At 40.2% G+C, this 16,025-nt stretch overlaps 1 protein-coding gene across 2 annotated transcripts in view; it reads left to right on the forward strand.

The window, feature by feature from the left end:
* Window positions 1-16,025, forward strand: part of DCDC2 (doublecortin domain containing 2) — a 143,041-nt gene that overhangs the window by 114,902 nt on the left and 12,114 nt on the right. For both annotated transcript variants that reach the window (XM_086370039.1, XM_086370041.1), the window contains one exon: window positions 5,728-5,828. In XM_086370039.1, coding sequence (XP_086226165.1) covers window positions 5,728-5,828 — 101 coding nt within the window. The remainder of the gene's footprint in view (window positions 1-5,727; window positions 5,829-16,025) is intronic.

The following is a 16,025-nucleotide window of genomic DNA, read 5'->3' on the forward strand; positions in this document are numbered from 1 at the left end:
GGGTCAGATGATTATTGGTGCACCAAAATTTCACAGGCAGGCAATATATGACAAAAAGGGGGCACTTGTTGATGTTGGGATGGAATAAGACTAAATTTCTGTTTTTATGTAAATTTGAGGGACAATAAAAGTAATTGTGTGTCCCATTAGAGGCTAAACCCCTTACTCTCGGTAGCTTGTATACTCAAGTCTCTCAGGCATGTCTCTGCGACCCCATGGACTATAGCCCACCAGGCTCCTCTGTCCATGGAATTTTCCAGGCAAGAATACTGGAGTGGCTTGCCATTTCCTTCTCCAGGATACCAGGATCAACCCAGGGACAGAACCTGCATCTTCTGCATTGGCAAGCAGATTCTTTACCACTGAACCACCTGGAAAGCCGACCCTAGGTAGCACCTACCCTTAATGAGTTGTGGTTAGGACATCTGAGGTATTGGTAGCAATACCTATACAATCATTGCACATAATGGTTGCCATTATGATCTAACTTTATGTACAAGTTTAAATGAGCAGTCACAATAAAGGGAAAGTAGGTTTTGAAGTGCTTACATAATACTGCCCTTGATGAAACACTTAATATTTTCACAAAAATTTAAAATTTCATGTGTTATCTATCCTTGCAAGCAGGTGTTTTAAGTTTTTAATGTTTTATGTTTGCCTTCTTCCATGGGGTGTGTGTTTAGTAGCCTTTTTTTGTGATTTTCTTTTTTTCAAATTCATTTTTATTGGAGTATATTTGATTTACAGTGTTATATGTTAGTATCAGGTATATAGCAAAGTAAATCAGTTAAACACATATTCACTTTTCTTTTAGGTTCTTTTTGCATATAGAGCATTAAGAGTATTAAGTATAGTTCCCTGTGCTATAAGTAGCTTCTTATTAATTATCTGTTATGTATATATATGTGTATATCTACAGTAGTGTGTATATTTCAGCCCCAGTCTCCCAACTTATTCTCCCCATCTGCCCCGTTTACTGTGGCACTGACAGAAAGGGAACATACTGTATCATTCTAATTCTTTACCATTGTATTTTGGCCTTGTTGGCAATTCTTTGGTGTTATTTTTAATTTTCTAGTTTTCAGGCCTGCCTTTGAACTTTCCCCTTGAACATTCACATGCCTTTGAACACTCATCATGAATGTTTGTCATATTTTTGAACATCCAGTTTGGCCCTGAATGAAGTACAGTAGTTTCCCTTTATCTGTGATTTTGCTTTCTGCAGTTTCAGTCACCCACAGTCAACCATGGTTGGAAAATATTAAATGAAAAACTCCAGAAACAAACAATTCATAAGTTTTAAATTGCATGCTGTTGTGAGAAGCACGATGAAATCTCACGCCCTCCCGCCTCTTCCTGTCCAGGATGTGAGTCAGCCCTTTGTCCAGCTTATCCCACTCTTTAAACACTTCAGTAACCCTCTTGATTACCAGATGGACTGTAGAGGTACTGCAGTGCTTGTGTTCGAAGGAACCCTGATCTTACTTAATAGTGGCCCCGAAGTGCGAGAGTAGTGATGCCGGGCACTTGCCTAGTGGTCCAGTGGCTAAGACAACCGTGTTCCCAGTGCAGGGGGCTGGGTTCAATCCCTGGTCCGGGAACTAGATCCCACATGCTGCCACGAAAGATCTTGCATGCCACAACTAAGACCTGGTGCAGCCAAATCAATAAGTAAAAATAAAATATTAAAAAAAGAGTGGTGCTGGAAATTCAGATATTCTCTTGTGCCTAATTTATTGATAGAAATTAAACTTTATCATAGGTATGTTCATGTAAAAAAAAAGTAGTGGTTTCAATGAAAAAAATTAGTAGTCAATCTAAGAAAGAAATGGAGAATTTTATTTGAGCCAGTCTGAGGATTTTAACCTGGGAGGTTGTCTCTGAGAGCTTTGAGAACTGTTCTGAAGTGGTGAAGGAGGAGGCCAGTACATATGTGATTTTGACAAAAGGGTATGTTCAATCCAGCATTATCTTGGTAGAAGGTCAGTGCTGTTTTTGAGGAGCAGATAGCTTACTTAGTTAATGGTTTTATTTCTTTTCTAAGTATGAGAATATGCAAGAATCCGGGTTCATCATCCATTAATTACAGTATGGATCCATCAATTTATTATGTGTTTTAATAACATTTACTGACATGAGAAAATACTCATGACATGGTTTTAAAGTAAAAAAATCTTTTGAAGTTATATATACATTAGGATCTCAGTTTTATGAGTGTGTGTGTGTGAGCATGTGAGAGGTAGGGGAGAGAATCTCTGGGTCACGGGATGTTTATTTCATCTCCCAAGTTTTCTAAAATGCATGCATGCATATTAAATAATCTATAATCAAAAAATGCGATTTAAAAAATTTCCACTAGAAATTCGTATTCCTCTATTTTAAATTTCATACAACATTTTTAATACAAATTCAAGTCCTTTTTCTGATCATAAAGTAACTTTCTCGCTGTTCTTTTTTCCATCACTGTTTCTTTATTTCCAGCCTTCCTTTCTTGCTCCGTGCTACTGAAGGAGGTGGCTCGCACATCTCCTTTCGGTGAGGAACAAATCCTACGCCACACCTCAACCAAACACTTTTCCCTTTGTGTTCTCTGTTTTTGTCACTGTACACAATGCTGAGCTTTGTTGACTTGGCTACTTGCTGTTTCTGTCCTCATGGTTGCCATTTTCCCATTCCAGTGCCCTTTCCATGTTATTTGTTATTATTGATCTCATTCTTCTTTTCCTGTGAAATGTTTATCCTAAAACACATCTGCAAGCCATCCAGAGCGCTGCTCGGATACAGTTAAACATTTCAATGAATGTGAGCACCAAAAATATATTTCTTTAGTATCTGTAGGTTTCTCTTTGTGGTCTCTTTGAAAGCAAGTGCAACGCTCGGATGCAAATATGTCATCCCCAAAAGTCACAGACATAGGTCATAGTCTGCCAGGACCAGCATCTGCTTTAAAGGACGTTGTGTGGATTACTATGATTGTTGCCTTTTAAAGTAATTCAGAAGGCAGAAAGGAATGTCAAACACAGTGAATTTTCCTTTTTCAACCATTTCGGAAATAACATTTGATAAAATGTGCACCCTATTTGAAATTAGTTTATTATGCCTTTATGCGTTCTCAGAATTATGAGCTCCACATGTGAGTAAAGGAGAATTTATTTTTCTATCATTTAATTAATATCTTCTACCATCAATGTAATGTTTATTATTTCGTTGAGTTTCGTGTTCCAGAATTTGATGGAGAGACAAATATCCACTTACCCTCTTCTTGTTGACTCCGATTTTATAGACTTGGATTACTCCCTTTCAGTTTTCTTCTTTTCGGACAGAATAATTATAAGCTATTTTCCTTGCCCCTTGAAGTGTCCTTCCCTGTACTTTTCTTAGCTCAAGAATCTCTTTGTTGAGCTTGTGACCAAAACTTTCTGCATTTACTCCAAGCTAAACATCAGTACATGAGAAAATCACCACATTTTCTGTTTTGTTTTTCTTTATTCTTTCTTCTGATATGCTGAGCTGCAATTTCATTTTGGATCCACATTTTCAGTCATAAGATTCGATGGAGTCAGGACATAACCATTAGACCAATTAAGTCCGACAGGGAAAGACAAATATCACATGATATCACTTATATGTGGAATCTAAAATATGATCCAAATGAATTTATTTACAAAACAGAAAGAGACTCACACACACACACACACACACACACACACACAACAGCAAACTTATGCTTACCAAAGAAGATAGCAGGGGGAGATAAATTAGGAGTTTGAGATTAGCATATATATACTATTATATATAAAATAGTATAGATCACTGCAAGGATCTATAGGAATTTCCTAAAGGAAATCGTCCTGAATATTATTGGAAGGACTGATGCTGAAACTGGAGCTCCTATACTTTGGCCATCTGATGAGAAGAACTGATTCTTTAGAAAAGACCCTAATGCTGGGAAAGATTGAAGGCAGGAGGAGAAGGGGACGACAGAGGATGAGATGGTTGGATGGCATCACTGATTTGATGGACATGAGTTTGAGCAAGCTCTGGGAGTTGGTGATGGACTGGGAAACCTGGCGTGCTGCAGTCCATGGGGTCGTAAAGAGTCAGACACGACTGAGTGACTGAAATGAACGGATATATAAAATAGATAAACAGCAGGGACCTAATGTATAGCACAGGGAACTATATTCAATATGTTATAATAACCTTCAATGGAAAAATATGGAAAAGAAAGTGTGTGTGTGTGTGTGTGTGTAACTGGATCACTTTGTTGTATACTTGAAACTAACACACCATTGTAAATTAACTATCCTTCAGTAAAAAATGAATTAATCTAACATGTCTAATCAGCTTTGAGGGCAGCTCTGTTATTCCTGGTTTTTAAAAAGGATAGCAGAGAAGTAATTAAAAAGGAAAATGGTTTCTCTAGGAGAAATGAAAAGCACTTGAGTTTGGTTATATTTCCTCTCTCCCTTCCTTTCTTCCTTTTTCACTTGGCCGTACCTCCTAAGCTTCCACAGGGCTCTATTATAGACTTTATTCCTTTTACATCAGAGCACTTTATTGATGATGTGTATATATGTCTATCTGCTCATTAGTCTGTAAGCAACTTGAAAGAAATCTAAATCTCAGTTATATCTTATATGGCCACATTGGCTCCTATTGTGTTTCACATACAATTGAGCCTCAGCGAATGTAAAGTTGTATTTTATGCTTTATGAAGAGTGAGTTCACAACTTGGACAATATGAAATATTTTCACGTGGAATGTTTTAAATATTTGTGCTCTGAGAGAGATGTTTCCATTTGAGAAGTAGAAGGGGTTTTTAAGACAAAAGATGAAACATTTTCTAGACTGTAAGGGTAATCATATGCTGCGATAGATTATCAGAGAAGGAGGTGGGATCTCCATCCCTGGAGACTGTAAATGACTGGGCAGAGAAAACATCCGTGGGAATGACTGAAGCATTAGACCTGTCCTGAGGCAAACAGATAGACAGAATGACAAATGGTCCTGTGATTCTTTGATTACTTGGCCTGTGAAGAGAAGACAGAGGGAAGACGTTGAAATGACTGCAAATATGGAGAACAGTCCTTATTGCTTTCTATAGGAGAACAAATTGAAGGAGCTTAACCTAACATCTTAAAGATCTGGGTTATGTTTTACAGTTAAGAATTTTAAGACATATATTGTGAAAATCCTGTGGAAACCTGCAAAATAAAAGATTGATTTGTGTGAGATACGGAGTTAGCTCTGATTCTGTTGCAGTAAAAATATTTTTGATGTTACTCAGAATGGAGAGAATTGTTCTAATATATAATTTTCAATGAATAGCATTCTTTTGGGAAAGGCAAAATGCTAAAAGTAGTATTTGCAAGCACCAAGCATCATCATTGCTTCATGGCTAGGAGGAGAGAAAAGAGATAATAGGTGGGAAATCTTGCCCTTCTAAATATCTGTGCAGGATTGTGTTGTTTTAATCAGTACCAGAAGGTGAGGGGGAGGCTGGGACACAGCCCTGCTCCTCTGAGTCAGCCTTGTGTTGGTCACTGAACCTTTTTCCAGTGAAAATCTAGAAGAATTGGGGGCTACAGAAATCTTGCCAATACAAGGGGAACCAGAATACCTATAAAAAAGAATCAATAGGAATTTGATTGTAATTTCAACATTCAGCCACATGATGTCACAATTGGATTTTGATTTTCACTGTGTATTTGTCTCAAATTATAGATGAAGGCGTTTTCAAAGCTGGAGAGGAGAGATCAGAAACGCGGGGGGCAGCTGAAGTCCAAGAAGATGAAGACACGCAAGTTGAGATTCCAGTGGACCAGGTAGCCACCGTGCCTTTAAAAAGACGTGTGAACCAATGACTCCCATTTTCTTTCAAGTTTTGTGGGTTGCTGTTCTCATGCAGATATAAGTTAAACCTTCTCAGGTGCTAGCTTTGTGACCGAATGACCTTAAAAATAAAACACCTTCAGTTTTTCCTAGTATTCCTACAAAGAGGAGCCATTAGGGCAGTCTTTATTACAGAAAGTTGTATATCTTTAATAAACAGCACTGAAGAATGAGGTGGGTTGGAGTCAGGTATGGGAAACAGAGGGAGAAGGTTTGATACAAAAGAGCATTGGCTTGGGGGTTTTATCTAGAAAAAAAAGTCCTCCATTTAGAACAGCAGTTTGAAAGTGCTGTTGTCTTCTGTCCTTTAGGGTCCTTGAAATGGCTATGGTTGGAATTTGTTTTTCGTGAAGGAATTGCTTACATAAATGCAGCTCAAATATTTGCTAAGTGTGTATTGATTTTCTTTTTTGGCCAGTGGAACACTGTGCTGTAGAAGTGTGTGTGTGTGTGTGTGTGTGTGTGTACACGCATGTTCTTAGAGAAGAGACTAGTATTCATTCTGGCTAAATGACACAAGAAATAAAAGTCATTTAGGCTTTTTAATACAATTCAGTCAGGTTCCTTACAATTCTAAGTGGAGGATTGGAATTTAAGCGAGGAGGGGGAATTCATAATCCCAGGCTCAAGGGAATACAAAATCACCAGAAATTGCCACTTGTTCTCTGGCTATTATGTGATGTTTCCTTTTCAAAGAGCAAATTTCACAATCCAACAAATTCCATAGATGATGTTCTCAGTTGTATTCGTCTTACCAGTGTAGCAGTGAAGTTGCTGCCTGATTATTCCACAGGCATTTTCTGTAAGCGTCGCCTTCCTGGGGAAAAGCTTAGTGTGTTAAAAATCACACAGATTTCCAAAGTCCAACTTATTACCCAGGATTAGCTACAACTAACAATTTTTCATAAACTCCAGTTGTAGGTATTTTTTCCCTGAGGGAAACTGGGATTTTAAGTCTTCGGTGAAGCTATAATTAAATATTATATTTTAAGACAAAGAAGATCACGTATGTACAACACCTAATAGCAGTGGGAACCAAGACTAATTTATATTCCAGAGTCAAAAATGCCAAATATCAAGGGAAGGTCATAGCATTATTATGGAAGGGAGATCTCTCTGTTAATCACTTAAGTTTTGTAATCTGTGATAGGTACTTCTTTGCTTGTTGGATGATCACCGGGAAGAGGAGGGGCTGTAGGGGAAATTGATCTCGATAATACTTGAACAGCCTTGGAAAGAGTCCGCAGAGCTTGATTTGACACCAGAATGCTAGCCTATTAAAAATACAAGTATGCGAGAGAGACTGATTAAACAGATTGCTGAAGGCTGGGCAATTTCAACACATTGATGTCAGTTTGAAGAAAAGAAAACCAGGTAACAAAAGGTCAGAGTAGGTTTTGACCTATTTAGGTATTTCTTTGAACCTATTGGTAATGGAGCTGGGGTTGTCTAGCTCAGGGGGTTGGCACGAGATGCTTATGAAGTCAGGTCTTAGAACCTTTCTCTCTGTGGCCTGGTAATCTTTGCTCCATAGATCTTTGCTCTAAGCAGCTATGTCATAAATACTGTGGAAAACCAAGTGAGAGTGTGGAGACATTAGTGTACAGCTGATCATAGTAAGAACAGAAAAGAAAAAAGTGGAAGTATTAGTCATTCCATCGTGTCTGACTCTTTGCAACCCCATGTACTGTAGCCTGCCAGGCTCCTCTGTCCATGGCATTTTTCAGGCAAGAATACTGGAGTGGGTTGCTATTTTCTTCTCCAGGGGATCTTCCCTACATAGGGATCAAACTCCGGTCTCCTGCATTGCAGGCAGATTCTTTACCATCTGAGCCACCAGGGATGCTGAGGACCTGCCCTAAGGGTGATGTTCGTGAAGCAATAACTACAATTTATTCAGTACTTACTGAGTGCCAGGCACTGTACTGGGCACTTTAGCTCATAGAATTGTGATGACAACCCTGTAAGGTAGGTCTTATCACTCCCACCTTGTCTATGAAAAGTAAGCTCCTACAGGTAGAATTACTTGCTCTTCAGTTGTACTGTTAAGTAGAAGAATTGGGATTTGTATCCAGGTCTAACTTCAAAGCACAGAAGTGATCTGGGGAAAGAGTATTAAATGCCCTCCTCCCTGCAAAAAGTTAGTTATTAACCCAAGGAACGGAAACAATTCTTGCATGAGAAAGGAAATGTCCATCATATACTCCTGGGCTCAGCTATTTCCTTTTGGGGCCTCCCTGGTAACTCAGCTGGTAAAAAATCCACCTGCAGTGCAGGAGACCCTGGTTCAATTCCTGGGTCGGGAAGATTCCCTGGAGAAGGGAATCTTCTACCCACTCCAGTATTCTTGGGCTTCCCTGGTGGCTCAGACGGTAAACAATCTCCCTGCAGTGAGGGAGACCTGGGTTTGATCCCTGGGTTGCGAAGTTCCCTTGGAGGAGGGCATGGCAACCCACTTCAATATTCTTCCCTGGAGAATCCCCATGGACAGAGGAGCCTGGTGGGCTACAGTCTATGAGGTCTTAAAGATTTGGACATGACTAAGCACAGCCTGGAGAATCTCAGGGACAGGGGAGCCTCGTGGGCTGCCGTTTCTATGGGGTCGCACAGAGTCGGACATGACTGAAGCGACTTAGCAGCAGCAGCAAGCACAGCACAGCAGCATATTTTTTGGGGGGGCCATACCTGCTTAATTTCTTTGGACTTGTTTCTCATCATCTCAATGGTTCGTGTTGTAACTTTAGTCAAAGGACCATGAAGAAGGGTGTATGTGTGTGTGTGTGTGTGTGTATGTGTGTGTGTATGTAAATATCAAGTGCAAATTGACCAAGTACTTTATACATGTCTGAAAAGCAGATCTAGTTTCGGAAGTGAGGATTAAGGCCTCTGTTGAGAGGCAGTTCACCATCGATCTCTGGTGTTTTTGCATATTTTGTCAGTTGAGACACAGATTGCCTTTGTTTGGGACTGCTTTATCAAGGATATTTGCCTGGTGAACAGCCTCCAAACACAGATAGTGACTTCCTCTGGAACAGTCATTCTCAACTGAAGGTGATTTGCTTCCAAGGGGACATTTGGTGATTTCTGGGCACACTTTGGCTCATTATAAATGATCAAGTGCTACTGACCTCTAGTGGGTAGTGTGCAAGGAATCTGCTCAGTATCTTGTAATTCCTCACAACTTGACTGTCCTCACAACAAAGAAGTATCCAGTCCAAAATGTCAACAGTGCTGAGATTAAAAAATTCTGGTTTGGAGCAAAGGCTAGGTTTGTTTATGGTTCAGTTTAATAAAGATAATACCTCCCTATAGTGCAAAGGTCAGGCAGGTTTACTATCTATTATAAAAGATGTGGTGCCATTGAATTGGGAGAAGGCAATGGCACCCCACTCCAGTACTCTTGCCTGGAAAATCCCATGGATGGAGGAGCCTGGTAGGCTGCAGTCCATGTGGTCGCTGAGAGTTGGACACAACTGAGCAACTTCACTTTCACTTTTCGCTTCCCTGCATTGGAGAAGGAAATGGCAACCCACTCCAGTGTTCTTGCCTGGAGAATCCCAGGGACAGAGGAGCCTAGTGGGCTGCCGTCTATGGGGTCGCAGAGAGTCAGACATGACTGAAGCGACTTGGCAGCAGCAGGAACCATTGAAGTGTATGCTGAAGACTAGTTAAAATGGTAAATTTTTATGTTTGTTTCATGAAAATAAAAATATTTGGAAAAAATGATTTGGATTCCCTAAGCTTGGGGTTCCTCTGCTGTAATGCAAGCCACCATGTGTCTCGCCCCCTTCACAATGCTCTGTGGGAACGGAGCCTTGGGCATTAGGTACAAATGCCAGTCCTCTGGCTACTTCCGTTGCTGTGAGCAGTAAAGTCCTTTGTCTCTGAGCCAGTCGTCTCTTGTCTTCTGCCAGCATCCATGGAAAGATGGCAGGCTAATGTGTCAGCTTGTTAAGTATGGTAAAATTTTAGATCTCTCACAGCCTCTGCATCCCATCTGGCTTTGTGTTTGTGTGTTTAAGTGTGTGTAATGGGGCATTGTGTACTAATTTCAGCTAAATCCATGTTTGAGCTCTGTCCCAAGGTCTAGATGCTTAATTTTTTTTAGAGACAAGTTAACAATCCTGCATCTAATACTGCCAAACCGGTGGGAAACTGAGGAATATCACATTCTTTCATGGATTTGGGGAGGCCAAAACCAGCTTCTTTTCTCAAGGAGGAGTTTAGGTCTCATAAGAATAAAATATTCTTTTAAAAAATAATTTTTTGCATGCACATTGCAGATCAGCCTGGTTTCCCATAAGCAGTGAAGGAAGTGCCTGATTAACCAGTACCTGTGATTGTGTGCCCTAGCACTGATGATGCATGTGTCAGTATGCTCCATTTATAAACGGATGCTTTTCCAAGCTAAGGAGGCAAGAAATGAGACTGTTCCATTATAGATAAGTACACTGTCTCTAGTAGGTAACAATCAGGCAGGAGAAGCCACCATCTCAAAAGACACAGGCAAATAAATACCTATAAAATAGGACGAGAAGCAATTATATTTTGGGTTTTGTGCCTTTTGAGAAAAGAGAGCAGAAAACGTAGATAGTAACTTCAGAGTGGTCTTGGATTGTGTTATAGCATTTTCCATCCATTTGTAGCAGATTTTGAGTAAGAAAATGGCAGCCCACTCCAGTTTTTGTGCCTAGAGAATCCCATGGACAGAGGAGCTTGGCAGGCTACAGTCCATGGGGTTGCAAGAGTCAGACATAACTTAGCAACTAAAACCACTAAAACCAGTAATAAAATGAGAATTCCAAGATTTTTTTTTATGGTAAATAGTTTATTTAAATGACATTTAAGCCAGCATCATGAACCCAGGAGCAGTGAAAGCTTTCTTTTTTTAATTGGAGTTTTGATATATACTGTTTTCTTATTGACTGATTTAAAACTTAATAAATCCTTAATAACAAAGTTGCACATATACTCTTCTAAAAAATCAACCAATCTAACAAAAATTATGACAAAAATAGCAACCACTTGCCCCAGCCGTTCCCATCTGGATTCCTGCTCTACAGATCTGATTTGAGCTATTAGCTATTTCTCATCAAATACATGGCTATGTTTCTAAACCACGTGTTCTCTTCACTCTATTTTAATACCTCTGAGATCTTTGAGCCTTACAAGTGATGACATGTCATAGTTTAATTGGCATTTTAAAAATTCTAAGACATATAACATAATGGAGATCCTTCTAATTGGTGACATCTTAAATATCTTCTTTTACTTTTCAATTTAGATATTATTTATTAATTTTACCTGTAATGATGATGGAAGATGATTATTTAGATCTCTTACCAACCCCTGCCTCCCCCCTCCCCCCACCAAATCAGGCCATATTCACACACACACCTTTCTCCTTCTTTCTTTACATTCTAGTTTTATAATAATTTTTTTTTTTCCAAATCAGTGTTCTATCTGCACCTTATTTTTACTCTGGAAGTATTATTTTAGCTGAGCCATATAGGATAGTCACTTTTTCTTTCTTGTATAATATTGTTTTCCTCCTCCCTATTTTAGTAATTGCCTATGTTTTTAAAAAAAATTTTGTTCTTAGTTTTCTAAGTTTTCATTTGATTAGTTTTGTCATCTGTGTAGCTATTTCCAAGCCATCTGCAAACTACCAGGACGGGTTGCTGCTGCTAAGTCGATTCAGTAGTGTCTGACTCTGTTCGACCCCATAGATGGCAGCCCACCAGGCTCCTCCGTCCCTGGGATTCTCCAGGAGAGAACACTGGAGCAGGTTGCCATTTCCTTCTCCAATGCACGAAAGTGAAAAGTCAAAGTGAAGTCGCTCAGTCGTGTCCAACTTGTAGTGACCCCATGGACTGCAGCCCACCAGGCTCCTCCATCCATGGGATTTTCCAGGCAAGAGTGGGGTGCCATTGCCTTCTCCAGGACAGGTACACAGTGACAATAATAAATAAATCTCAAGTTCGTCTTTTCCTCAAGCCCTTCAGTCATCTGCCTCAGTCATCAGGCTGGTTAGTTGGTTTTTGGATCTAGTTTTTTGAATTCTCCTGGTATTTTTCTTCCCCATCATTTTGGGAAGTTCTTTTGCTTCTCCAGTGGGTGGATTCCCTATTAGGTTCTGCATCTCCCTCTTTCATGGTCATACCTTTGCTGGTTTTGTGGAGCTCACCTCTAGCAGCTGCCTGGGAAAAGTTTCACGGGAGGCACTGTCATTTCTTGAGACTCTGCATGTCTGAAAATGTCTTTTTTTTTCTTTACTCAAAATTGATTATAAGCAGGACTAGATATAAAATTCTAGCTTAGTCATAGCTTCTCTCAGAATCCTGAGAGCGTTGCTCAACTGTCCTTCCCGTCTAGAATGGTTGGGAAGTCTGATGGCATTCTGTTTCCTGGGCCTCTGTAAATAATCCTTTTTCTGTCTCTGGAAGCTTTTAAACTCTTTTCTTTGTTCTAGGTGTTCTGAAAAGTTTCAGTTACGTGCTTTGGTGCAGGTCTTTTTATTTATTGGACTGGGTACTTACTGGGCTGTTTTATTCTGAAGACGTTTATTTTTCAGTTCTGGAAAAAAATATTTCTTAGGTAATGTTCTTCTCTCCATTTCTCTACCTTTCGTCTGAAGCTCCAAGTATTTGGGTATAGGACCTCCTATATCTTTATGGATTTTTTTTTTTGCCATTTTTCTCAACTTAAAAAAAATCAACAAGCTTCAGAATTTATTTTCCATCTATTGATTTTTTTCAAGCCATTGCAGTTTTAATTTTTAAGAACTCTTTCATATTCTATGACTGTTCCTTTTTATAGCATCCTGTTCTTGTTTTATGTATGTGATATCTTCCCTTCTCTCTCCAAGGATTAATCTATTATTTTAAACTTTCTTTTCCTGAACTATGTTTGTTTCTTTTTTTCCCTCATTTCTTTCTGCCTTCATGATCTCTGTTTCCGTGTTAGAGGTTCTCCTTGGCTGTCTGGTTAGACTTTTTAAAAATTGCAATATATTTGACATGTATCATTGTATAAATTTAAGGTGTATGTTTGGTTAGAGTTTAGAGTGAAGCAACTAAACTCTGTTTAGCTTAGGGAACTCTGTGTGCATTGGCAGAGCTCATTAAGCTAATGAAGTTTCACTCTAGTGGTTGATTTTGCTATATTTCATTGGCATACCTCCAGCTTTCAATATCTGTGTTATTCCTTTGGGTTGGTCTGTTTCTGTTATGTAGAATTTTTCAATCTCTTGTCATGATGGTTTAAGCTTGTCTGTGAGCATTTTGGGATCTGACTGTGGGAAGGAGGCATGGATACCTTAAGTAAAAGACTGTTTAAGTAGAGACGTTTATTCTTCTGGGTTTCAGTTTGGTGTCTTTGTTCTCACTATGCTTGGGTCCAGCCTCTCTAAGGTTCAACATCTTTAAAGACTAAGCCTCCTTTATTTCTCCAAGGGCAGAAAGGGTATCTTGGAAGCCTACCTCCTTCTTTCAAAGACACTAAGCCAATCCACCTGTTTCTAGTTACGCTTTATGCCCCTTCTTTCGGAGATGGATGGTGCCTCTAATCCCTTCTATAGTTTTTTCCAACATGCAAAGCTTGCTTCTTGGCTCTCCCTCCTTTCCTACAGACTCAAATTTTAGCTTCCTCAGTTCTGCTGTTATTGGCCCCATATCCACTGGCTTAGACAGTTTCCCAGGTTTGGGGGCTGGGAAACTGTGTCCCTAGAGGTTCGTCCCTTTAAAAATTTCCCTTACCTAAATTTTAGATGGGAATCAGAAGACAGCTAAGAAAAAAACCCCACACATTTGTTCAGTCTGCTGTGTTTAACCAGAAATCACTTTCACACTAATTCATCACTGTGAAAATAAACTGTCTACATACTCTCTGCACCTTGGATGACAGACTGGCAGCCTGTGACCAAGCTCCTATGAGAATCTTTTTGACTGGCACAAGGCTTACAATATAGAATCTCCTTAGTGGGCCTTGTATGCTCTGTCTCTCTCTCTTTAAAAATTCTTTATTTATCTATTTTTGGCTGTGCTGGATCTTTGTTTCTGCACAGCTTTTTCTCTAGTTGTGTCAAGTCAGTGCCTACTCTCTAGCTGTGATACACGGGCTTCTCATTGTGGTGATTTCTCTTGTGGATCACGGGCTCTAGGGCATGTGGGCTCCAGTAGTTGTGATTCGTGGGCTCAGTCATTGTGGTTCCCAGGCTCTAGAGCACAGGCTCAATGTTTATGGTGCACGGGCTTAGTTACTCTGTGGCATGTAAGATCTTCCCGGCCCAAGAATTGAACCCATATCTCCTACATTGGCAGGCAGATTCTTTACCCCTGAGCCACCAGGGAAGCCCTGGGTACTCTTCTATTTATCACAGGTCTCAGCACTCCCTATTACCTCACACCTGTCCTGAATTACACATTTATGTTATTTGCCCAACCCCTGGGGTCATTTGAGTTTGTGATGCATGATCTACACACACAGAACACAATGGCATTTTAAAGAATCTGCCGCCTAGAAGCTATCACCAGAAATAGGAGGTTTGAAGTGCAACTATGCCCACTGACATAGTTTTGTCCCTTTTAGAGAATGAGAGGTCACTTACAACTTCTCTTATGAATGATAAGGTCAATGGAGAGCTTGTTTCTGTTACTTGTTCACATGCCATAAAACACACAGAGAAAGATGAAGAAGGCTGTTGCTTCTGACCAGACCCCTAAATCTACTTCAGTGAAATGGATTTATTAAATCAGTGAAATGTGTTTATTCATTCCTTAAGAGGTTACGGAAAAACCTAAATGAACTTTTTGGTTGGTCAGCTCAATCGCTCAGTCATGTCTGACTCTTTGTGACCCCATGGACTGCAGCATGCCAGGTCTCCCTGTCCATCACCAACTCCTGGAGCTTGCTCCAGCTCATGCCCATTGAGTTGGTGATGCCATCCAACCATCTCATCCTCGGTCTTCCCCATGTCCTCCTGCCTTTAATCTTTCCCAGCATCAGGGTCTTTTTCAAGGAGTCAGTTCTTCGCAAGGGGTGGCCAAAATACTGGAGTTTCAGTTTCAGCATCAGTCCTTCCAATGAATATTCAGGACTGATACATTAAAATAAGGGCTTCCCAGGTGGCTCAGTGGCAAAGAATCTGCCTGCCAGTGCAGGAGACGGAAGAGATGAGGGTTCAATCCCTGGGTAGGGAAGATCCCCTGGAGGAGGAAATGGCAACCCACTCCGGTATTCTTGGAGAATTCCAAGGACAAAGGAACCTGACAGGTAGAGTCCACGCGGTCACAAAGAGTCAGACACGACTGAGCACGCTCACATCAACTACAGTATTAAAACAATAATTATAAAATGTTGAGAACCAGAAGGGAAGCGGGTCTTGACTTCTTTTTTTGCCATGGAAGGAACAAAGCCCCATACTGTAGTAGGAAAAGCCACTTCTCCACACAGATACAGCCTGCTGGGGGCATAAGTGGGGGGCCTACACTATCTGGCGTTCTGTCTGGACACCTCAAGGAACAGAAGCTGGGAGATAAGGGGCTTCTATTTCATTCCAATCCCAAAGAAAGGCAATGCCAAAGAAAGCTCAAACTACCGCACAATTGCACTCATCTCACATGCTAGTAAAGTAATGCTCAAAATTCTCCAAGCCAGGCTTCAACAGTATGTGAACTGCGAACTTTCAGATGTTCAAGCCAGATTTAGAAAAGGCAGAAGAACCAGAGATCAAATTGCCAACATCCATTGGATCATCCAAAAAGCAAGAGGGTTCCAGAAAAACATCTACTTCTGCTTTATTGACTATGCCAAAGCCTTTGACTGTGTGGGTCACAACAAACTGTGGAAAATTCTTCAAGAGATGGGAATACCAGACCACCTGACCTCCCTCCTGAGAAATCTGTATGCAGGTCAAGAAGCAACAGTTAGAACTGGACATGGAAAAACAGACTGGTTCCAAATCGGGAAAGGAGTACGTCAAGGCTATATATTGTCACCTTGCTTATTTAACTTATATGCAGAGTACATCATGAGAAATGCTCTACTGGTTAAAGCACAAGCTGGAATCAAGATTTCTGGGAGAAATATCAATAACCTCAGATATGCAGATGACGCCACACTTACGGCAG

The sequence above is a fragment of the Bos grunniens genome, chromosome 23, assembly GCF_055505025.1.
Source record: "Bos grunniens cultivar Pamir isolate PY7600 chromosome 23, Bosgru_T2T1.0, whole genome shotgun sequence".
Lineage (NCBI taxonomy): Eukaryota > Metazoa > Chordata > Mammalia > Artiodactyla > Bovidae > Bos > Bos grunniens.